This window comes from Delphinus delphis, chromosome 13 (assembly GCF_949987515.2).
Source record: "Delphinus delphis chromosome 13, mDelDel1.2, whole genome shotgun sequence".
NCBI classification, from domain to species: domain Eukaryota; kingdom Metazoa; phylum Chordata; class Mammalia; order Artiodactyla; family Delphinidae; genus Delphinus; species Delphinus delphis.
In genome coordinates this window covers 11,769,455-11,794,451 of record NC_082695.1, presented here as the reverse complement: position 1 = coordinate 11,794,451, position 24,997 = coordinate 11,769,455, and the positions used below count along the sequence as shown (strand labels likewise).

At 48.5% G+C, this 24,997-nt stretch overlaps 1 protein-coding gene across 1 annotated transcript in view; it reads right to left on the bottom strand.

Annotated features, from left to right (window-relative positions):
• The window catches only part of NOS1 (nitric oxide synthase 1), an 86,148-nt gene that overhangs the window by 59,748 nt on the left and 1,403 nt on the right, over positions 1–24,997 (bottom strand). The window contains exon 2 of the mRNA XM_060029297.1: positions 11,317–11,443. Coding sequence (XP_059885280.1) covers positions 11,317–11,443 — 127 coding nt within the window. The remainder of the gene's footprint in view (positions 1–11,316; positions 11,444–24,997) is intronic.

Sequence of the window (24,997 nt, the reverse complement as noted above, 5' to 3'; positions counted from 1 at the left end):
ACAGCAGCAGGTCATAGAAAGCTGGTCCCTTGACTAAGTGACCTAGGAAGACCCTGGAGGTCACTGAGCAGGTGATGGTCTGGGTGGAGGGATGTGAAACATCAGCAAGATTTGGATGCTGCTGCCGCTGGGAACTCTGAGGGACTCTGTTCAACATAAATTCCCGGAGAGCATCCTTTGCGCCCTGTTTGAGGGCAATCCAGGAACCCCTGGTAACTCAAGGAAGTGGGACGGGGGTATTGAAAATGCTTTGGGGAAAATCCAACCTGAGTGTCTCACTTTGGTCGTGAGCCATATCAGGGCAAAGGATACCTGGCCCGATAGAGTTGGGGGCAGAAATGGGTTTAATTGCAACTTATATTAGGGATTTGGGGGCACTTTCCCACAGAGAGAAACTAATCTCAAAACATAAGAAGTTTCTCAAGTGCTTAGAGACAGGCCCCCCCCCCCCCCCCCAGGAAGGTACCCTGAATGCAGCCAGTGGAATCTGCTAGAGCCAGCCAGGTGGGCTCTGCATGGAACATCTGCTCATGAGTCTACGAAACCGCAACTATCACAGTGTGATAACTTATCACTGCTGTGTGTGTGTCTGTGTCTGGAGCTTGTCTTTAGACCGGTTGTTTCTGGGGGTTGAGACAAATACTCGAGGAAAAGATGACTTCTAGGCTCTGAATTCAAGGGCCGTGATCATTTCAATTTCATTTCAAGTGACATTCAGTAAATGCCTGTTCTGTGCCTCACCCAAGCTAGGCCACTGCGTATCCACTAGTGCATGGACTCCTCATGGTAACCCATTTTTCAGATGAGGAAATGGAGGCTCTGAGAAGTAAACTGACTATCCCCAAATTAACAACTGATAGGCCACAGAGCTGGGCCTGGAATCCAGGCCCTCGAAGTTTCCTTTTTTTCCATCTAGGTCTCACTGCTCCCTGCTCTGTGTATTCCTAGAGCTTGGCCCCAGGAGGTAAATGCCATACACATCATTGATTTGAACAATTGACAGGGATGACGATGTCATCGTAAAGGGAAAGAGACGTGGCTTTGTCACCAAGACTCAGTGGGTGGTCGCGTTCCCTTTCTGGGCCACAAGGGTGTCATCTGCAAAATGGGGACAGGGCTTCTTGCCCTATCTGCCTCACATCAGCAATATAATCATTAGCAATACCTCTTTACCTAAATTAGCAATATGATGCCTAGATCAGCAATATAATAATTAGCCAAATCACAACAACAACAATAATAATGACACTAATGAACTTTTTTGGAGCATTTATTCTGTGCCAGGCCTTGTAGAGTTAAGAGTGGCTCTAGGGCTCCATGGCCTGGGTTCAAGTCCCATCTTGCCCACTTACTAGTCAAGTGACCTTCTTCAGGCTATTCAACCCTTTGGGCCTCAGTTTATTCATCTGTAAAATGGGAACGATAACAGTACTCCATTCGGTTGGGCTGGGGATGAAATGAGGCTGTGGATCTAAAGTGCTTGGCACAGTGCCTGCCTCTGCTCAACAAATGTTAGCTTTTATCGTGACAGCAGATGCTATCATTTCATACAGTATCTCATTTCTTCCTCCCCACTACTCCACGAGCCCATAAGCCACTATGAGCCTCAGCGCAGATGCTAATCAATTGTCTGACCACGGTCACCAGGAACCTAGGCTGACCCCATAGCTGAGCTCTTGATCCCCGTTCTGTGCGTGAGTCCAGGGATTAGAATGACCACACCCCCTGCAGGGTAGCATTGTTATCAGCGTTATTGTTATTTTTATCCCGACATCATTACATGCAGTGAGTCAGGGCTGACTTACAAGATTTCCCTGCAGCACGCTGGGCTGTCGCTGAGAGGCAGAGGACTCTGCTGGTTTGCCTTCATCCAGACACAGCCTGGCTGGGTCTGGCTGGCCCCTTTTGGTCATCAGCAAAGCCAGCAGCAGCTGGCCGGTTGGGGTGTTTACTCCCAGAGGGGCCCTGGACACTTCTGAAGATTGAGAGCCCATAAGCACTCCCCTTTTGCCTTATAATTTGGAGCTGTGCAGAGAGGCTGGGGTGATGCTGACACTTACCTGGAAATAGGGAAAAGCTTCTCAGCAGATTCTGACATTTTGAAAGCTAGCAAGCCCTATGTCCCCAGGGGTGAGGAAATGCCAGGTTCTTGAGGAGGTGGTGGGGATGGGGTGGGGAGGGAGATTTCAAAATAAGAATCATCTCTCTGACTACCTTGTTGCCTTTGTCAGTAAGAGGCTGGAGAGAGGGGCAGCGGGCTGAATAAGAAGGAAGAAACCCAAATGGAAATGCCACTTCCCCCAGGCCCAGGCCCCCCGTTGCACCCTCTAAGGATTGGATGGATGCTTAATTAGTATCTGAAAATAGACGTTCTGCTCCCAAGCAGGGCACGGTTCTACCCCTACCCCTTAGGAAAGCAAATCAGACAGGCAAGAAAAATAGATGCTTAATAAGAAGGGAAGCAGAGAAGGGCTTGTTTCAAATCCTAAGGTTTTGCGGGGGAATGAACAAACAGCACTTTCTCATGTCCTTAATCTAGGGTAGCATTTCCACTTAGGAGGGTTATTATGTAAGGGGCTTTTAGAAAGTGTCAAAACTCAATATGTGTCTCAGGTGGTATTAGCATCAAAGACAACCTCAGCAATCAAATAATAATCCTTAGCAAGAAAAAGAAACATAGTTTATCAGCCATCGCTGTTCCTTTTAAAACTGTAATGCTTTTCCCCACTTTCTTCTAGGCAAACTCCTACATGATCATCAAAACCCACATCAAATGTCACCTCTTCCAGTAAACCTTTCCTGATACCGCCTGAGGTATTTATGTTCCCACAGTGTCTTGTGTCCCTCTCTATTTTAGGATTAATTGCACTGTCCATGTGTCTGTCTCCTCACATTCACCCATGAAGGTCTCAAGGGCAGGGAGGGCGATGCTTGCTCACCTTTGCTTCCACCCCGAGCTGCGCAGGTGGCAGATATTGGGTGACTATTTTTTGTGTTATGGGTGAAACGATTCATTCCATCCACCAGCCCAGGCCAGATACAATTTGCAAGGGGATGTTAAAGATAAGCATCACAGAGTCATTCATACACTGTGTTCTAGTGACCAGGGACTTGAGTCTCACTGGCTCTACCTATTGCTGACCCAAACTATTAGCAAGAGAAATAACCACTAGGTAAAGATTAACATCTCAGCCTTCTGAGGCTAATTTAAGAGAAGTTGCCTCTATGGCTCGATTTTCCTTGAGTCTGGACAAACAAGAGTATCAAAGAGGATAGGACAGACCACACTACTCCTTCAGGGACCTAACAATCGTCTGAGTCAGGAAGTTCTTTCTCATGTCTAGCCTGCATCTGCCCTGCGTCACCTGGGCTCTGTTGCCTTTTGCCCAGTCCTTGGGGAAAAGGCAGACCAGCTGCTCCTCCACCAGCTCCTGTCTCTTTGTGACTCAGGAAGGCAGGTAGTGGCTGGGTCTCTCTTTGTGTTATTAACAACGCTACCCCCTCCACCGTTGCCTAAAAAGGCAGCAAATGTGGGTTACAACTGGGAGGAAGGAAGCTGATTCCAGGAGCTCCAGGTTAAGTGGCTTTGAGCAGGTAGAGAAGAGGCTAAGTATAGGAGCTGGTCTTTCAGGTCAGAAAGAAACACATTGGGTTTTCTGTTTATTTGCTCAGTCTGGGAAACATTTCTGAGCACTGTGGCTGTGAGGGTGTCTAGCAGGAGGTAGCTGGGCTGTTTCTTTAGCACTGGGACTCCAATATAACTGAGCGCTTGGGTCTCCAGCTCTTTTCAGCTCTATTTCTGAGAGGCATTTGGAAAATTGAGTCTTAGACAGCAGAGCCTGGATAATCTCACAGGCCAGTGATTTTGAACCTTTTTTGGGTCACGGACTACAGTGAGGACTTGATAATGATAAAGGAGTGAGTGTAAATCCAAGCACTGCTGGTCTGTATGTCATGCTTCCAGGAGCTCCCATGTCTAAAACTGTTTGGCTGTCTTAACCTCAGGAAGACTGTCTTTTCCCCTTTCTCCAGCACCCTTTCTCCTCCAAGGAAATGGAACTTCCATTTTAGAGGAGGCCTTAAGGCAGGTTCTCAGCACCTCCCCCTGATTGCTACAGACTGAATGTTCATGTCCCCTGCAAATTCATCTGTTGAAACCCAACCTCTGTGTAATGTTTTTGGAGGCGGGGCCTTTGGGAGGTGATGAGGTCATGAGGGTGGAGCCCTCATGAATGGAATTAGTGCCCTTATGAAAGAAACCCCAGAGAGGTCCCTTGCCCCTTCCGCCATGTGAGGACACAGCCATAGATGGCTGTCTATCAACCAAGAAGCAGGCCTGCACTAGACGTTGAATCTGCCAGTGCCTTGATCTTGGATTTCTCAGCCTCCAAAACTGTGGGAAATAAATTTCTGTTGTTTATAACCACCCAGTCTATGGTATTCTGTTATAGCAGCCCAAATAGACTAAGATACTGATCATTTCATCATGATGCCTTGCAAAGAAGGTTTCTGGTCCTTTTTTTTAAAAAAAATTAATTAATTAATTTATTTTTGGCCGTGTTGGGTCTTCGTTTCTGTGTAAGGGCTTTCTCTAGTTGCGGCAAGCGGGGGCCACTCTTCATCACGGTGCGCGGGCCTCTCACTATCGCGGACTCTCTTGTTGGGAGCACAGGCTCCAGACGCGCAGGCTCAGTAGTTGTGGCTCACGGGCCTAGTTGCTCCGCGGCATGTGGGATCTTCCCAGACCAGGGTTCGAACCCTTGTCCCCTGCATTGGCAGGCAGACTCCCAACCACTGCACCACCAGGGAAGCCCCTCTCTGGTCCTATTAATCTCCCTGTCCTGTCCCCAGTATTGAACCCTACTCCTCTGGCTTGAAGTTCAAGTTTATGTTTTTCAAGCTGTCACTGTCTAACCAATATGGACCCTCTGAAATAGCCATAATCGTGCTATCACTCAAATTTCAGCAGGACTTTAAGGGTCTTTCTGGTGGGGTCAAGGCCTCCTCTGCTTCTTCCCTCTACCCCAGATCTCAGGGGTTACTGCAGACCAGCAATCCCAAACTCTGATACATAGAGGGGGCAGGTAGGTAAGGCAAATCTGTAAAGCCAGCTGGGTAATCTCAAGACAGAACACATGGTTGCATATTAAACACATAAGAATATTCTTCATTCTCACAAACATGAAATCTTTCGCATCTTTCCTGAAATGTGTGAACCTCTTGGTCAATCTCTACCTGCCACTTATAATAAAGACATGGATATGAAAAGATTTAACTTTCATCCTATTATAAGAAAACCAACAGCACTAATGTTATGATAAATGACAATGAACAGTTGGCAGTAATGAGAGGGGCACAATAGAGAGTGGTGGGAATTGAGACAAACTGGAGAGCACACACCCTGTGCAGTGGGAACAGCTGTTACTCAGTCCAGGCAGATTATTGCCCCATAAGAATATAGGGTCAATGTAGCTAGGCTGTCCACATTTGGAAGATAAGTTGTAAATGTGATAATTACATGAAAATTTGAAACACTGGCAATAAACTCAAAGTACAAACATAAATTGTCAATTAGGACAATATAGTACAGACTTAACAAATCATGTCTACAGCCTGGATCTGGCCTGAGGCTACCTCTTTCTGTCCTTTGTCTTGGGAGGGTTTGCATTATGGCAACACCCTTTCCTTTCAGTTAAGAAAGAAAACGTAAAGAAAATTTAAGCTCTATTTGTTCATTTAATCATTAATGGATAATAATAGTCCTTACACTCACAGTATGGCCTGGATTTTTGAGGACAGCATAAGAGAAGGCTACAGTTGTGCTTGTCCACCAAACATTCCCAGGTGTCCCTGCAAGAGGGGGTGTGCTTGGCCGGTGGCATCATGGATCTGACCTACTGTGGAATCCCTGATGTCTTTATCTTCCCAACCATCAGCAGCTAAAGAAAGCAATTCCCACTGAGGCTCTGGAATGTCTCATCCTCCCCTGTGAAGCTACTTAGAGAGGCTATGAGTCATTGCTTATGTGGGCTAGTGGTGAAAGGTGCTGTCCATAGATTAAACATTCATTTAATCATGAATGAAAGAGCTTGGCAACCTGGCCTGTGCCATCCAGGGCTTGGGACAGGTGGAGGGAAGGAAGAGGATGACCTGCTGAGTGGCCATTCCACCCATACTTTGCTCTGGTGCAGCGGAGGGGTGGGAAATTCACATGCCAGGGTTGCTCTGGTCTGGTCTGTTAGGTGAGAAAAAGGCTCTGCTAATCTCTAGCCAGATCTAGCCACTCTCACCATATTGACTCAGCTGTTAAAACATTTCTCAGAAAATTGGCAGAGACTGAAGAGTTTAATAACACACCAAGCTGGTGAGGCTGTGGGGAAACAGTCATTCGCCTACTTAGCAGGTGGGAATGGTGCAACCCCTGTGGTGAGCAGTTTGGCCATATCTGCCCAAGTCACAAATGTATATGACCTTTGAGTCAACAATTCTGCTAGTAGGAATTTATTCTGTTGATAAGCCCACCCATCTGTGAATGAGGTATTTGCACAATGTCATGCATTATAGCAATGTCACGGCAAAATATTGGCAATGGACCACGTATCCACTTTGGAGGACTGGCTCAATAAACATGGCAGAGCAATATAATGGAATATTATGCAGCCATGAAAAAAGAACCAGGACTCTTTACCTACTAATGAGGACTAATCTCTAAGATACGTTGATAAGTGAAAGGACAAGGCACAAAACAATACAGTCATATGTTGGAGATATTGTGGGTTCATTTCCAGACCAATAATAATACAGCAAATACCACAATAAAGTACGTGACACTAAAGTTTTGGTTTCCCAGTGCATACAAATGCTATATGTACCATACTACTATACTGTAGCCAACTAAGTGTGCAATAACCTTGTGTCTTAAAAAATGTACATAATTTAAATTAAAAATAATGCTACTAGAAACATGGCACCACTAGACTTGCTCAGTGCACGGTTGCCACAAACCTTCAATTTGTAAAAACAAACAAAGAAACAAACAAACAAAAAAAGCAATGAAACAAGGTCTGCCTGTATGATGTGCTCTCATTTATGTAAAAACATGTGAAAATAGCTCTCTGCACATGGCCCTGGGCTGCCATCTTGGACTGCAGTGTCATCCGACCCACTTCTGCACACGGCCCGCCTGAGCTGAGGTGCTGGCGGAAGCCATTCCGCACTAGGAACTCCAGTCGGAAGAGATGGGTGTGAGGCCTCTGCACGTGGCCCCCTGTGAGCAAGTGAAACCCGACTAAGCACAAAGGAAAAAAAAAAATCCATCTCAGAGCTGGGACTATTTTCAAGGCTACTGTATGTCTCTGTGGAACACTGCCTCTGGGACAAAACAAGGAAGAAGCAGGTGATTCTAATGTGCAGCACAGAGGAGAGCCACCGCCGGCCAGCTTCTCCAGCTCTGAAGGCACTCCGACCGTGTGGCTGACAGGGTCTTGGTGCTCCGGCCAGGCGTCAAGCCTGAGCCTCTGAGGTAGTAGAGCCGAGTTCAGGACATTGGACCACCAGAGACTACCCGGCCCCGTGTAATATCAATCAACAAGAGCTCTCCCAGAGATCTCTGTCTCAATACTAAGACCCAGCTCCACTCAACGACCAGCAAGCTACAGTGCTGGACACTCCATGCCAAACAACTAGCAAGACAGGAACACAGCCCCACCCATTAGCAGAGAGGCTGCCCAAAATCATACTAAGGTCACAGACACCCCAAAACACACCACCAGACGTGGTCCTGCCCGCCAGAAAGACAAGATCCAGCCTCATCCACCAGAACACAGGCACAAGTCCCCTCTACCAGGAGGCCTACACAACCCACTGAACCAACCTCACCCACAGGGGGCAGACACCAAAAACAACGGGAACTATAAACCTGCAGCCTGTGAAAAGGAGACCCGAAACACAGTAAGTTAAGCAAAATGAGAAGACAGAGAAATACCCAGCAGATGAAGGAGCAAGATAAAAACCCACCAGACTAAACAAATGAAGAGGAAATAGGCAGTCTACCTGAAAAAGAATTCAGAGTAACGACAGTAAAGATGATCCAAAATCTTGGAAACAGAATGGAGAAAATACAAGAAACGTTTAAGAAGGACCTAGAAGAACTAAAGAGCAAACGAACGATGATGAACAACACAATAAATGAAATTAAAAATTCTCTAGAAGGAATCAATAGCAGAATAACTAAGGCAGAAGAACAGATAAGTGACCTGGAAGATAAAACAGTGGAAATAACTATCACAGAGCAGAATAAAGAAAAAAGAATGAAAAGAATTGAGGACAGTCTCAGAGACCTCTGGGACAACATTAAATGTACCAACATTCAAATTATAGGGGTCCCAGAAGAAGAAGAGAAAAAGAAAGGGACTGAGAAAATATTTGAAGAGATTATAGTGGAAAACTTCCCTAATATGGAAAAGGAAATAGTCAATCAAGTCCAGGAAGTGCAGAGAGTCCCATACAGGATAAAACCAAGGAGAAACACGCCAAGACACGTATTAATCAAATTATCAAAAATTACATACAAAGAAAAAATATTAAAAGCAGTAAGGGGAGGGCTTCCCTGGTGGCGCAGTGGTTGAGAGTCCACCTGCCGATGCAGGGGACACGGGTTCGTGCCCCGGTCCAGGAAGATCCCACATGCCGTGGAGTGGCTGGGGCCGTGAGCCATGGCCGCTGAGCCTGTGCGTCCGGAGCCTGTGCTCCGCAACAGGAGAGGCCACAACAGTGAGAGGCCCGTGTATCGCAGGAAAAAATAAAAAGGCAGCAAGGCGAAAGCAACAAATAACATACAAGGGAATCCCCATAAGGTTAACAGCTTACCTTTCAGCAGAAACTCTGCAAGCCAGAAGGGAGTGGCAGGACGTATTTAAAGTGATAAAAGGGAAAAACCTACAACCAAGATTACTCTACCCAGCAAGGATCTCATTGAGATTCAACAGAGAAATTAAAATCTTTACAGACAAGCAAAAGCTAAAAGAATTCAGCACCACCAAACCAGCTTTACAACAAATGCTAAAGGAACTTCTCTAGGCAGGAAACACAAGAGAAGGGAAAGACCTACAATAACAAACCCAAAACAATTAAGAAAATGGTAATAGGAACATACATATCGATAATTACCTTAAATGTAAATGGATTAAATGCTCCCACCAAAAGACATAGACTGGCTGAATGGATACAAAAACAAGACCTCCCGTATATATTCTGTCTACAAGAGACCCACTTAAGACCTAGGGACACATACAGACTGAAAGTGAGGGGATGGAAAAAGATATTCCATGCAAATGGAAACCAAAAGAAAGCTAGAGTAGCAATTCTCATATCACACAAAATAGACTTTAAAATAAAGACTATTACAAGAGACAGAGAAGGACACTACATAATGATCAAGGGATCAATTCAAGAAGAAGATATGACAACTGTAAATATTTATGTACCCAACATAGGAGCACCTCAGTACATAAGGCAAATACTAACAGCCATAAAAGGGGAAATCGACAGTAACACAATAATAGTAGGGGACTTTAACACCCCACTTTCACCAAAGTTGGACTGATCAACTAAAATGAAAATAAATAAGGAAACACAAGCTTTAAATGATACATTAAACAAGATGGACTTAAGTGATATTTATAGGACAGTTCATCCAAAAACAACAGAATACACTTTCTTCTCAAGTGCTCATGGAACATCCTCCAGGATAGATCATATCTTGGGTCACAAATCAAGCCTTGGTAAATTTAGGAAAACTGAAATCATATCAAGTATCTTTTCTGACCACAACGCTATGAGACTAGATATCAATTACAGGAAAAAAACTGTAAAAAATGCAAACACATGGAGGCTAAACAATATGCTACTAAATAACCAAGAGATCACTGAAGAAATCAAAGAGGAAATCAAAAAACCTAGAAACAAATGACAATGAAAACATGATGACCCAAAACCTATGGGATGCAGCAAAAGCAGTTCTAACAGAGAACTTTATAGCAATACAATCCTACCTCAAGAAACAAGAAAAATCTCAAATAAACAACCTAAGCTTACACCTAAAGCAATTAGATGGAGAAAAGGGAACCCTCTTGCACTGTCGGTGGGAATGTAAATTGATACAGCCACCATGGAGAAGAGTATGGAGGTTCCTTCAAAAACTAAAAATAGCGCTACCATGACACAGCAATCCCACTACTGGGCGTATACCCTGAGAAAACCATAATTCAAAATGAGTCATGTACCACAATGTTCATTGCAGCTCTACTTACAATAGGCAGGACATGGGAGCAACCTAAGTGTCCATTGACAGATGAATGGATAAAGAAGATGTGGCACATATATACAATGGAATATTACTCGCCATAAAAAGAAATGAAATTGAGTTATTTGTAGTGAGGTGGATGGACCTAGAGTCTGTCATACAGAGTGAAGTAAGTCAGAAAGAGAAAGACAAATACAGTATGCTAACACATATTTATGGAATTTAAGAAAAAAAAATGTCATGAAGAACCTAAGGGTAAGACAGGAATAAAGACACAGACCTACTAGAGAATGGACTTGAGGATATGGGGAGGGGGAAGGGTAAGCTGTGACGAAGTGAGAGAGTGGCATGGACATATATACACTACCAAATGTAAAACAGATAGCTAGTGGGAAGCAGCCGCATAGCACAGGGAGATCAGCTCGGTGCTCTGTGACCACCTAGAGGGGTGGGATAGGGAGGGTGGGAGGGAGATGCAAGAGGGAGGGGATATGGGGATACAGGTATATGTATAGCTGATTCAATTTGTTATACAGCAGCAACTAACACAACAATGTAAAGCAATTATACTCCAATAAAGATGTTAAAAAAAATGTGAAAATAATGTGTGTGTATTTGTTTGTCTATGCATAAAATATTGCTAAAAGGACCCCTAAAATGATGATTTATGAATACTGCTCGCCTCTGGGGAGGGAAATTGTGTGGCTGGGATGACGGGAGAGAGAAAAAGGTTTTACCATGTATCTTTTATATCTTTTCAATTTAAAACCATGTGAGTGTCTTTCCTGGTAGAAACAGAAGGAAAATTTGAAAACTAGCAAGGTCTCAAAGTAAACTCAACCATACCCAAGTCCAAATCCATAGCCCGGGATAAGCGCTCCTGGCCTCGGCTCCCCACCCCAGCTCTCCAGCTACACTGGCTGGTTTCCTCCCCCACGTGGTTTGGGATTTGCCTCCCCAAGAGGATTCAGGGAGCCATGGAGTGTGGGTGCCAGGCTGGCACCACCACTTACCTGCTCCTTCTCTGAATATGGGTTGTTGAGGACGACTGGCATGTTGCCCTTCCCCCATAGGTCATTGAAGACTCGGTCGTTCTCCACACCGAGGGGCAGCGGTCTGTGTGATTTGCCATCCAGATCCCTGAAAGGCAAGGCAGGGGACGTGAGGAAGACTCGACGTCTGGAGTGACGGGCTGGCCACCCTGCTCTGAAAGTCCTGAGTCAGTGCAGAACCTTCAGGGCTCACCCACCTGACTCTACACGGAGACGGGGAGCTTTGGACCTGCAGCCTGCCCCTTCGTAGGATCAAGCGTGAAGGTGAGCTCATCGAGCTTGGCACTGACGGCTGGCACACACCCATTTTGTGGACATCGTTTTAGAAGGACCACGACATAGATTTTGTTCTTCCCTCCCTCTTCCCTCATTTCCTCATCTAGGAACACAGGGGGCCCTGCTCCTAGCAGAATCCTATGCAGAACCCCTGGACAGCTTAACATCCCCGAAACTTAACGATAGAAGACACAGGAAGCAAGAGGGATAGGGTTGGAAACCAGTCCTGCAGGCCAAGGTGATGAGTCATACAAGCGCCGTCTAGAGCACTGATCACGACTAGTGATAGCAGCCCAGGATCAACAGGAATGATTCTGAAAATAAGGGGAACATAGCAACAGAAATAATACTACTATTAATAACGACAGCGTTTATTAAGTACTTACTATGTGTCAAGCACTTTTCATACGTCTTAGTGAGTTTAGTCCTTGGGACAACCGTAGGAGGTAGGTATGAATGTTAATGACTATTTTAAAGATGGCAGAAGTGAGACAGAAGCTAAGTCGCTCGAGGTCACGGTATCCCAGCCGACTCTCCACATTTATGCTGAAGTGGAGGCTCTTACTAACACCATCACTTCTCATCATCGTTCCCACCCCCGTCACCATCCACCATCAGCTTTATGATTGTCATGATCTGCACCATCATAATCATCACCATCCAACTTCTCCTTGTCAGCATAACCCCCATGGTCACCATAGCAACCATCCCCATCCCCATCAGCACCAGTATCATTTGCCTCATTATCACCAACGCTATTGCCCAAATCATTCCCACCCTTCTCCTCATCATCACCTTCATCAGATCAGAATCTTCTTCATCATCATCCTCCCCTTACATCATCACCATCATCATCATCTTCATCACCACCATCATCTTCCTTACAATCATTATCAGATGAGGAAACTGAGGCTCAGAGAGTTTAAATCACTAGCCTTAACGCTCACAGCTAGGGATGACGGAGTTGGGATTCAAACCCAGGCTTGTTCCTGACTCTGGAGGTTGACTTCTTAACAACGAAGCTTTCCTGACTCTCTGCCCTTGAACTCTGGTAGGTTCAAGAAGAGGCTATCTTGGCTAGATTCCACAGGCTGAACATCCTCAGAGATGGAGAGAAGTCATGGCTGAAATGGGACAGACTTTGCATCAAAACCCAGACCTCCCAATCAGTCCTGCCTCATCTCTGTTCTCCTGTCCTCTGAGCACTGCCCTCCGGCTTCCTAACGACCTGCCTCTTTTTAACCCTCCCGTCCAGTTTCACTCTATGGTATCTGTCTGTTCCCCAACTTTGGGTGATGTGGCTTGCTCTGTGGTCCATCTCAGTTTTGGTCCCAGGTGTCGAGGCTGGCCGTATCCAGCCTTCTGTTCCATGTTCCCAGCTTTGGGGACTCCTGGTCCTAGCTCCATAATCTCCTCCAAACCCCAATCTGGTGCTGACAGTCACTTGGGATGAATCAGAAGCCAGGGCCCAAGCTCTGAGTACAAGGCCGTAAGTGGCCCCTCTGGCTGCTCACAAGGAGCGGGGGGCTAACCAGAACCCCCTCCTTGCTTTGTTTCACAGCATTCTGGTGGCCCACGTCAAAGCCACTTCTGCTCACCTTGCTTGGAGAGGTCTGCAATCGTCAGAGGGAACGTTCTGTTTTACCCTCTTTAAAATGTCACCAAAACACACCAGGAGTGGTTCTTGATTACAGACATTTCCCAAGTCAATGGTTTACCTACATGGTGATAAACAGAGGAATTGTCTGCTGAGATGGCTGCTCTAAATGTCACTCCAGTCCCTCTCAGCTCTAAAACTCCTGATCCTAGGATATCACATGACCATAAGTGGGGATTCAGCAGAGAAGAGAGGAGGTTAGTACTGTTTGAGTGTCCGTAATGTACCAGGTGCCAGCACAGAAGTTATTTCACTTAATCTCAACAGATACTAAAAGCCCTATTTTACAGATGCAAAAACTGAGCTCAGAGAGGTTATGTAAATTTCCCAAGGTCCAGCAGTAAGCACACAGCAGAGCTGGGATTTGAAACTAGGTCTAACTGATGCTCGGCTCAGATCCTTCTTTTTTTGTTTTTAAACAGAGACAGGAAAAAGGAGTCAGGATGCTTACGCTAAGCCAGGGGCTAAAGAGCAAGGAATCCAACATCTCTCACTGAATGAGGTCAGTCTGCAAAAATTACAGGGTTAAAATTACCTGGACAACTCTGAAACCGCTCACATGGCTTGTCTTGTGTGAATCTGCAGGGAGAATTCCTTTTATCAACCTTTTTTTTTTTTGTTTTAAAGCCTTTAACACCTCTGTTGAAATAACGCATTTGAAGTGTTCTGTCAGCACAAACTTATTTGACAGTCCTGGGATGAGCAGGGGAAGAATATTTTTAATGTGGGACCATAGGGAACACCCATTAGCGTCTGACATGGAGGCATTTTGTTTCCTGCACCCGGGGACAAAATCAGAAGTAGATTTAGGTACATTCTCAGCTCCCACCCCCACCCCAAGTCTGTCCGTGATAACCAGGTCTGAGGGGAATATGGGGTTTATGGCCATGAATTTGCTCAGCCTGGGAGGTATCCGCTTGCTGGGTTCGTAAGGGCCGTTCAGCCTACTGGTTAAGACATGGGCTGTGGATTGGGTAGAGCTGGGTTCAGCTCTTAGCTTTGCTGATCGTAAGCTGTGTGAATTTGGATATTTTCGATACTGAACCTTTCTAATTCTCAGTATACTCATCTCCAAAGTAGGGTTAATAATAATACCCAGTTCACGGGGTTACAGCAGTGGTTAAATGAGGTAAAGCTTATGGCGCCTAGCCTGTGGCCTCTGCTATTGCTTTGACTACTCATTTGCTTACAGGCTGGTCAGACAGAAAACAGAGAAAAGAAAATGCTAGTTCTTTATAAAAGTCAAGATTCCTCTAAGCCAGCATGGTCTAGAGAACTTCCTGAGTCAATGGAAACATTCCGTGTCTGCCTGTGTTGTCGGTATTTTAGCCTCGGCCCACATGAGGCAACTGAATACTTGAAATGAGCCTACTGTCACTGAGGAATTGCATTTTTAATTTTATTTCACTTTATAGCTAGCGGCATAGCATTGGGCAGTGCTGGCCGAAGGCTTAATGTCTCTAAAGACTGAAGGGGTATAAGGCTTCCACCTGAGAAAGGGGCGTCTTCCCCGGGGGCTTAAGGGGGCCCAGGCAGGAGGTCTGTACTCAGACATTTCCTTTTTTTTAACTGAAGTATAGTTAATTTACAATGTTGTGTTAGTTTCAAGTGTACAGCAAAGGGATTCAGTTATACATACATATATTCTTTTTCGGATTCCTTTCCATTATAGGTTGTTACAAGATATTGAGTATAGTTGCCTGTGCTATATAGCAGGACCTTGGTTTTTACCTATTTTATATACAGTAGTGTGTATATGTTAATCCCAAACTCTTAATTTATCTCCCCTCTCCCACTGTCCCCTTTGGTAGCCATAAGTTTTTTTTCTATGTCTGTGAGTCTATTTCTGGTTTGTAAATAAGTTCATTTGTATCATTTTTTTAGATTCCACATATAAGTGATATCATATGATATGTGTCTTTCTCTGATTTAACTTCACTTAGTATGATAATCTCTAGGTCCGTCCATGTTGCTGCAAATGGCACTATTTCGTTCTTTTTTTATGGCTGAGTAATATTCCATTGAGCTATTGCATATCATGTCTTGTTCACAGAGCCCAGAAATTTGGGAATTCTCTGCTTCCTTTCTAGACTCACACCTCCCATCACTCTTAGCCCTGATCTCCACTCTCCTCTCTTCCCAACGAGCACACTATGTCCACGCCTACATTTATCCTTGCCCTCCCCAGGATGCCCTTTCATTTCCCTCTGCTGAGAGCCAACTCCTATTCGTCCTTCAAGGGCCGTTTCACATGCCACCTGTCCTGGGGGTTACACAAGGTCATGCTTGTAAAATGCCTAGTACATAGTCAGCACTAACCAAACATGAACTAAATTTATCTTTATTTACAGCTAAGGCAGTTGAAGCCCAGAGAGATTAACTTGTAGAGATCACACCACCAGTGAGAAGGGGAGGAAGCTTCGAAATCAAATGTCTCCGTCTCGCTGTCCTCCCAGCTGAGACTCGCTGTGAACAGGGCTTATGGGGAAGGGGAGCCATTTGATTGGACCTCACACTCGCGAAGAACCTCAAATCTAGATAGCAAATATCCCCCCCAAATGAGGCGGAGGTGGTGAATGTATTTATCAGCTAAATGCAATTTTGGTCACTCCAATGTATCATTGCTTCATTTAAGTCAACACCCTGGGAGCCCACAGATGGAAGTGGATGGGGCCTGGCTTGACTTCTGAGAAGCCTGGGTGGTGACTCTCCTTTGCCAGTACTCTCGAGGCTCTGTCCTGCCCAGCTGCCTGAGGGGTCTTGATTTAGATCAGGGTTTCTCAGCCCGGAGCTCTTGATATTGGGGGTCAGATCATTCTTTGTGGCGAGGGCTGTCCTGTGCATTGTAGGACGTTTAGCAGCACCCCTGGTCTCTCCCCACTAGATGCCAGTAACATCCCCCATCACCCCACCACCAGTTGTGACAACCAAAAATGTCTAGACACTGCCCAATGTCCCCATGGGCAGGGGGAGAAATATACTCCTCCCTGTTGAGAAGCACAGCTTAGCTCCAGGCGAGGACCCCAATCCCATGCTTCCCAGTTCCTTGCTCCACGCCCACCCAAGGGTCTATGAGGATTTATTTACTAGTTGTCCCTTGTTTCCAGATGGGACTGAGGAACCTGCCTTCACTAAGTGGCTGCCACGTACTCTCAGTGTCCTTATCGCCCTGGAAGGGCCACCCTGCAGTGGACTTGGCATTCTGGTAGACCAGCGAGGCCAGAGCCATCATGTGGTCATGTCTGGCGGTTCTCAAACTTCAGGGGGCATCAGAATCCATTGAAGGGCTTGGTAAAATTCCCCTGAGCCCACCCCCTGGAGAGTCTGGAATAGTGGGAAGCCTGAAATCTGCATCGTCAAAAGTACCCCATGGGCTTCCCTGGTGGCGCAGTGGTTGAGAGTCCGCCTGCCGATGCAGGGGACACGGGTTCGTGCCCCGGTCCAGGAAGCTCCCACATGCCGCGGAGCGGCTGGGCCCGTGAGCCATGGCCGCTGAGCCTGCGCGTCCAGAGCCTGTGCTCCGCAACGGGAGAGGCCACAGCAGTGAGAGGCCCGCGTACCGCAAAAAAAAAAAAAAGCACCCCACATCGGCCAAGGATACCCTTGAAGACCCACTTCTCTTGGAGAGCTCTGAGCTAGACTCTTGTAGTGAGCAGCAAGGTCCCCTCCTGGTTAGAAATGTCACCCTCCCCCCAGCTCCTCTCTTCCCCCCCTTACCCTCCCCCCATAAGATCAGGTAGAATGCCCTCCCTCCTACCTGGTGAGTATTTTTTGTGCTTTTTGGCAAGGACTAAACTAAAGCCCTTTTCTTCCACTTGACTACCTGGATCATCATACTCAAGCCAAGAGCTGGTCTAGCATCTCTAAACCTTCCAAGGACCTTTGCCAGATCCTTCCAACCGAGGCTCCCCTGATCTCTCATGCAGGGGGCACGGGGGTCCTGGGCCTGACTCCACAGGGAGTTTGCACGTATGCTGGTCGGCCCAGCGCTGACCGCTAACCCGCCCCGAGGACCCAGGATGGGAAGCAGGTGGGCCCGGCCTGTGTGCGGGGCGCAGCCTGGAGGTGGGGCCGGCCTGCTCCGGCCCAGGCAGGCGAGGAGGCCGCCAAGGAGCAGCTGGCCCTGGCAGGAAGCCCTGCCTGCATCTCTCGGCAGACACCACGCTCTCCCGCAGCCCCCTTCTCGCCCTCCACACTCCAGCGGCCTTTGGCTTCCGCCTCTACCTGGTTGTGGATGATGGGAGCTGAGCTGAAGCTGGAAGACTTGGGGGCGGTGGAAGTGCGTGTGGGGTCGCTCTGCAGCTTTCCTGCTAGATTTCATCCGGCTGGAGTTGGGAGAAGTTCTTTTTTTTTTTTTTTTAATTATTTTATTTTTGGCTGCGTTGGGTATCTGTTGGTGCGTGCAGGCTTTCTTTAGTTGCGGCGAGCGGGGGCTTCTCATTGTGGTGGCTTCTCTTGTTGAGGAGCACGGGCTATAGGCATGTAGGCTCAGTAGTTGTGGCTCGCGGGCTCTAGAGCATAGGCTCGGTAGTTGTGGCCCACGGGCTTAGCTGCTCTGCAGCATGTGGGATCCTCCCGGACCAGGGCTCGAACCTGTGTCCCCTGCCTTGGCAGGCAGATTCTTAGCCACTGCGCTACCAGGGAAGCCCTGGGGTGGTGGTGGGGAAGTTCTTGATAAAGAGAAAGGTATGCTCTTCAGAGCGGGAATTCCATGGCAAGTGCTGTAGCTGAGAAGTGAGGCGAGGGCCTCTGAGCTCAGGAACAACCATGACTCTCATTCCTAACGTCACCAAAGCTGGGCAGGGACTTCCCCAGTGGTGCAGTGGTTAAGAATCCGCCTGCCAATGCAGGGGACACGGGTTTGAACCCTGGTCAGGGAAGATCCCACATGCCGCGGAACAACTAAACCCGAGCGCCACAACTACTGAGCCTGCGCTCTAGAGCCCGCGAGCCACAACTACTGAGCCCACGTGCCACAACTACTGAAGCCCGCGCACCTAGAGCCCGTGCTCTGCAGCAAGAGAAGCCACCGCAATGAAGAGTAGCCCCTGCTCGCTGCAACTAGAGAAAGCCCGCACACAGCAACGAAAACCCAACGCAGCCAAAATTAATAAATAAATAAATTTATTTAAAAAAAAAAAAAAAGCGGGGCACGATTCTCCAGCTTGTGTCTATAGGCTCCAGGCTGGGGGGTTGGGGCTGAGTTTGGATCCCAGCTCCCATGGCTGATTGGCTCGCCAGGATGTGGACCTCTTGCTAACAGCTCTTCTGATCTATTTTTTTGAGAGGCCCGAAATCGGTTTTAATGTAAAATCTCTTGATTTATCTATTTTGCCACAAATTCACTTTTTCAGTAAACTCTGCAGGCCAGATAAAACTCATGGGAGATCTACTCCTGACCTTCAACCCCCAGTATGTGACCTCTGACCTAAAGGGATGTCGCAGTTCCTCCTCCTGGAGTGGTAATCCAGAGAGGTCGAAGGCAGCAGTAAACCTTCCAGGTATGGCTGTACAGGAGGTGGACCGGTCGGGTACTTGGTCTGCAATAAGCATGGCTACCGTTGACCTTCAGGAAGAACCTGAACGGTTGTTCCGGAAGGAATCTTAGGGCTCGTCTTTTGCATGTACCATTTTTACTGATGGAGGAACTAAGTTAGGCCCAGAGAGGTCAAGGGGTTTTCCTAAAATATGTAGCTGGTGAGTGGCAAAGGGGGCGGGGTGGGGGGAGTGGCGGCGGGTGGATCTAGGAGCAAGGCCACTGAACCCAGTCCAGTGAGACTTGATGGTGATGGTGACGGGGACAGCTATCGGCCAGTCCAGGGCCTGGCCACAGCACTGCTCGGGGAGGGGGCTTGGTGGATGAACACGGGAGGCTGAATAACAGCCTCCAGAGATATACAGTTCTAGTCCCTGGAACCCATATGTTACCTCGCACGGACAAAGCATCTTTGCAGCTGTGCTTCAATTAAGGATCTTGAAAATAGGAAGATTATCCTGGATTATCTGGTTGGGTCCTAAAAGTTGTTACAACTATCTTTATAAGAAGGAAGCAGAGGGCTTCCCTGGTGGCGCAGTGGTTGAGAGTCCGCCTGCCGATGCAGGGGACACGGGTTCGTGCCCCGGTCTGGGAGGATCCCACATGCCGCGGAGCGGCTGGGCCTGTGGGCCATGGCCACTGGGCCTGCGCGTCCGGAGCCTGTGCTCCGTGGTGGGAGAGACCGCAGTGGTGAGAGGCCCGTGTACCGCAAGGAAAAGAAAAAAAAAAAAGAAGGAAGCAGAGGGAGATTTGACCACAGAAGAGGAAGGCCATGTGACCATGGAGCAAAATGGTAGGTGTGCTGCTGGCTTTGAAGATGGTGGAAGGGGCCATAAGCCAAGGGATGCAAGGGATACAGCTCTAGAACCTGGGAAAGGCCAGGAAACATCATCTCCTCTAGAGCCTCCAGACTTAAGACCCCCAGAATGTAAGAGAATAAAGATGTGTTGTTTTAAGGCACCAGGTTTGTGGTCATTTGTTACAGTAGCCACAGAACGATGGCTGATACAAGGAGTGGGGGGTGACAGGGACGGGGATGGGATGGGGTGGCCGGTGGTGGGATGGTTGATGGCCCCTGCCCAGGTGTCCAACCTCACCGCCTCCCACTCTCCTCCTACTGGCTGAACTCGAGCCCCACGGGCCTCCTCCTTTCAGTTCCTTGAACATATCAACCTCATCCCTGCCTCAGGACCTTTGCTCCTGCTGTACCCTCTGCCAGGAACACACTTCCCTAGATTTCACATGGTTCACACCTTCTGGCCTCGGTATAAATGCCTTCAGAGAAGCCTTCCCTGACCTTCCGATCTAATGTGCTACCCAACCCCAAGCCACTTCTCCTGAAGTCAATGTATTACTTCCTTCACATCTTGTATCACTATCTGAAATGATTGCATGTGTCTATTTGTTTATTATTCATTTCTTGCCTATGATATGACTCTATAATGGATCATCAGTGGATCCCCAGCTCTTAGGACAGTATCTGAGGCGGAATAGTTGCTCCATAAATATCCAGCAACTGAGAGATGGAGAGAAGCCCTCTGGTTACATGCAGTTTGAGGTGGGCGGGCTTGTTTCCATAGCTCTGCCCCAGAATGAGGGTCTGGGTGCCCACTGGGCCAGGTGGCAGGGATACAGATGGGAGGAGGGCACAGAACAAGAGCAATAACTGCTATAAATAGGACCTCGGTCCCCCGCCCAGGAAAGGATGGACTGGGGAAGCCACTCACACTCGAATGTTCAGGGTGAGAATGAAAAGTTGAACCCAGATTCAGCGTGATGACAAAGTTACCAGAGTCAATGCCTTAGTTGAAAAATGCCACCAGAGTGATTCAAAGCCATGAGGCATGTCAAGTGCAGCCTAGGAGGAGATTCTCTAATGCAGACAGTCCTGGAATCAATGCTGTCATTGGTCGGTCTGAGATCAGTTCTCCAGGGGGGCTGTCTTTAGTAGATGACAACCTCGGGGCCTCGGTTTCCCCTTCAGACTGAGAAAATATTCTGATGTCCTCAGAAATTTGATGGCTAGTGGTCAAGGGCGCTGTGGCCAGCAGTGCAATCTACAAAGTTAGTAGAGGTCAAGAGTATGGGTTTAGGGTCGAGTTCTGGCTTTGCCATGGGCTGGCTGTGTGACCTGGCACAAGTGACTGCACCTCTCTGAGTCTTGGTTTCCTTATCAGGAAAACGGGGTGCTATGCAGAGAAAGTGAATTACTTGATGTAAAGACCATAGCCTGGGGCCAGCCCCATCTGGAGTGCTCAGCAGAGGCTGACCAACATGATGATGATAAAACTCAGGCTTGTCATAGAAGGAGGCCACCTCCCCCGATTAAGCTGATTCTATAGGGTTGAAATTGACTTCCGTTCCTCCAGCCACATTCTCTTGTCTGGTTTCTCTTTAACTGTAGACGCTCACTGTAAGACGTCTAGGTAGAACCTGGATAGAATCCTGTGGCCAGTGCTGTGTTACCCTGGGCAAGCTGCTTCACCTCTCTGAGCTTTAGTTCCTTCTTATATAAACGGGGGCTAAAACTACAGGTGCTACTTAGGGAGCTGAATTCATGCAGGCTCGGAAGAGTTGACTATTCTGAAGGTACTCTTGTAAGTAACCAAGGGCCCTGTGAGTGGATGAGAAGTTATCAGGGCACAGGGTGAGGCTGACCAGCTAGTCCAGATGGATGCTGGACCGGAGACCTTGGCCTCTTTAGAACCCTCCTTCAGGGCAGCAAGCTGAGCAACCTGGATATCCTCTGACATGCAGCATTTTAAAGTGACCGCTCCCAAGCACAGAAGGTCCCCAAATCACCACCTTCCTTCCTGACCATCCCTCACCTGCTGCCACCGCCTGCCAGGGCCACCTCCCCCCTGGGATGAAGGGATGAGACTGTGTTTAAAGTAAATATCACTTCTCTCCACAGATAAGGGCCAACACGCCACACAACAGGATTAGGGGTGCCCCGTGAGGGAAAGGGATTAGACAGACAGGGGAATCAGTCCACAGACAGGAGGAAAGAAGGACGGAGGAAGGAAATGAGGCCAAGAGGGCAGAAGAGTCCAGGTCGCTGCTGAGAACCAGTGACGGCCCAGCCTCCGCTCGGACCCAGATGCCGCGGACACTGAGTGTGACCCGGATGTGGGGCTCTGGGCCTGGCAGGCAGCTGGCCTCATTGCCATCTAACATCTGGGATGCCAGTCTGACCCCACCCTGGAAAGCAGCCTGGATGGAGAGGCTCCTGGGAGGACTGGGACACTGATTCGTAACGAGACACATTTCAGCCGTGAGCAGACAGTGTGGCAACCTGTGGGAGCGCTTTTGTGGTCGTTACAGTGATGGCAAGTGCTCCAGGCATCACAGCGGGAGGGAGGTGGCATGGTGGGGGGTGGTGAGGGGCCTCCTGCAATACCAGCGACAAACCCACTCAAGGAAGAAGGATCCAGACTGCCACACAAACTTTGGACACCCACTAAGATAGAAAAGCATGCTTCAATTTCTCAGCCAAGATCTCAATTTGGGCTTCTGTATAAATTTGGCTTTAAATTACACTGAACTTTCCATGCACGCAACTGTTGGGTAAATCAAAGAAAGACAGGACATCGTTTTATCAGGAATCATTCACCATTTTGGAAAATCACATCACCAAGGTGACGCTGTAGGTGGCATTTGAGTTGCCAGCACAACACACCTGTGTCAATCTGCATTTGACGCCGTCGTGTTTGCAGCAAGTCTATCTTTAGGTGCAAACATGTGACACTCCGGTGGAGCCATGCCTGTGCACTGATATATTAAATTATAGGCTCTTTTATTATAACTGACTCTGATGCTCTATCTCCTTTGTTTTATAGTTAGGGCGTTATATCGATTTACAAAATGTAAAGTGCGGGTAGGTATTATGCTCCATGAATGAGCTTCTGGTTAGTGAAGGGGACATTTAAAAATATTTGTTAAAAAAAGGCGGGGGAGCTTCGCATGTAGCCATTGAACTGGGGGAATACGTGCTATTACACAGTATTACTCAACCTTAGAACCATTCGTCTTAGTGGGTTTCGTGGAGACATACACTTGCCCTGGGTCACTTTCTCCCAAATCATACCTCCCCCAAAGCAGTTTTTTCGGCTACTTTTGGTTAATCACACTGCACGTGAGACTGATGTGGGCTCCCTGGATGCAGGACCCTGAATGGACGAGGGCAGCTGAGAGCTCAGATGTAACCTCCTGAGGTGGTAACATAGGTCTGGCGGGAGCAGGGCCCCGCAGCAGACCGCTGTGTCCCTCCCTCACTCTTGGGGACACAAGGCTGCTTCCCTGAGATGGTGTTTGGAGAAGCCCCTTGGGGCTTGGCTACAAAGAGGGCTCCCATTAAAGTTCGTTGCACTCGATGATCTCATCTCAGTCTGGTGTCCTGTCTCCGGCCTCTTGCAGCCGACAGTCCTGTCTTCGGATTGTCAGCTGGGAGAGGCGGTCACGCTGGCTCCTTGGATGGAGGGCCCAGCTCCCAGCGATAGGAGGGACTTCTCCACATCATACCTGGCGATTCAGGCTCCCGGGGCCCGGGTGGGACTGAAATAGAGCCCCCGGGGCTTCTGAGGCTCACACCTCACGCCCACCCTGTGCCCAGCTGAGAATCAGAAGCAAGTACATGGGACATTGGTACAGGGGCTCAGCTGCCCCACGCGGTGCGATGGCCCCATTCACTGCCCTGCTGCCCCTCCTGGGAGAGGTGGTGCTGAGGATGGGGGGCATGTATAGGATTAGGGGGGCAAGGCCGTGCCCAGGAGCCTCTGAGGACAGACACTTCCAATGCCTCCTGGAAAACAAGGCCAGTGATTGCTTCTGGACCATACAGCTGCCTTAGAATTTAAGTCCACGGAGCGAGACCTGGGGGGCCTGCTGGCTGCCCAGAAGCTATCTCAAGGCTCAACACGTCATCTCCACTGGGTGTGTTGCTGTAGGGACCCCTGGGAGGTGGCTGCTCTGAGGGCTGGATTCTAGCCTGGGGGACCTCCCTAGTTGAGGGAGAATCAGGCACCAGGTCCCTTCCACCAGGAGAACCCTGAGGACTGATCCTGGCCCCCAGCTCTGGAAATGGACAGCAGGGCACTGGGGGCGCCCAGCTCTGCCCACACCGTGGCCTATGTTTTGGGCCCAAGATGCACTGTCTCTTGTGGAGACAGGACCCAAGGTGTGGGAAAGGCTCCAGGGTGTGTGCAGAGGACTCACAGGAGTGTGAAGGGGTGGCTGGGAGGGCAGGGGCTGGATGGGCAGCAGATGCCCTTTGTCTCCCCTCTGCCCACGCCTTCTGACAGAGCCTCCACCTTCCTACTTGGGGTCTCCCTGGCACTGGTTCAGTTTTTGCCCTGGTGTCAGACGCTGGAAAAGCCCCAGGATGCAATGGTGGCCGGGGTGGGCTCCACGGACTGAGGCGCCCACCAAAGGGTAGTGTGGGGGCCACCCCACCAGGAAGGAGGACTGGATCCCATGCAGTTCCTCAAATGTGTCAGGCACACCTGACCACAGGACCTTGGCACCTGCCGCTCCCTCTGCCTGGAACACCCCTCCCCCATGAAGCTGCAAGCCTCCCCTCTCCCCCTTCCTCTGGGTCCTCCCGTGTTGCCTTCCTAGTGAGACCCACCAGCTTCTGATCTGAAATGTCACCCTCCCCAACACTTCCTAACCCCTTCCCCGCTCTATTTATCTACTTAGCACGTATGACGAACGGTCTACGCAGTTTACATCTTCATCTTCCCCACTGTACTGTAAGCTTCCAAAGGTCAGGGGTTTTGTCAATTTCATTCACTCTCAAGGTCAGAGGACTTGTCTATTCATTGCTCTATCCCAGTGCCAGAACAGTGTGGCACACAGTAGGTCCTCAACAGACATTTGTTAAACGAATACATTCAGGGGCTTGGGGAGCTACTTTAATCCAGGCCCCCAAGGGACTTCCTGGTGACCTCTAAATGCTCTTGGGACACTCAGGGGTCCTTGAGGAGGGAGCTGGGAAATCTCGGCCTGGATTTCTCGGGGGGCTCAGACCTGAGCCTCTCTCTGTAAGTAAGAAGGGTCCGCCTAGTAACACTGCGGGTTGTAGGGTCAGTGCTAGACCTTAGATGGGAGTGGAAGAAGGCGGAGAGAAACTTTTCTCTCTCTCCTGACTGGTTCCCGACCACCTGGTCCAGCTG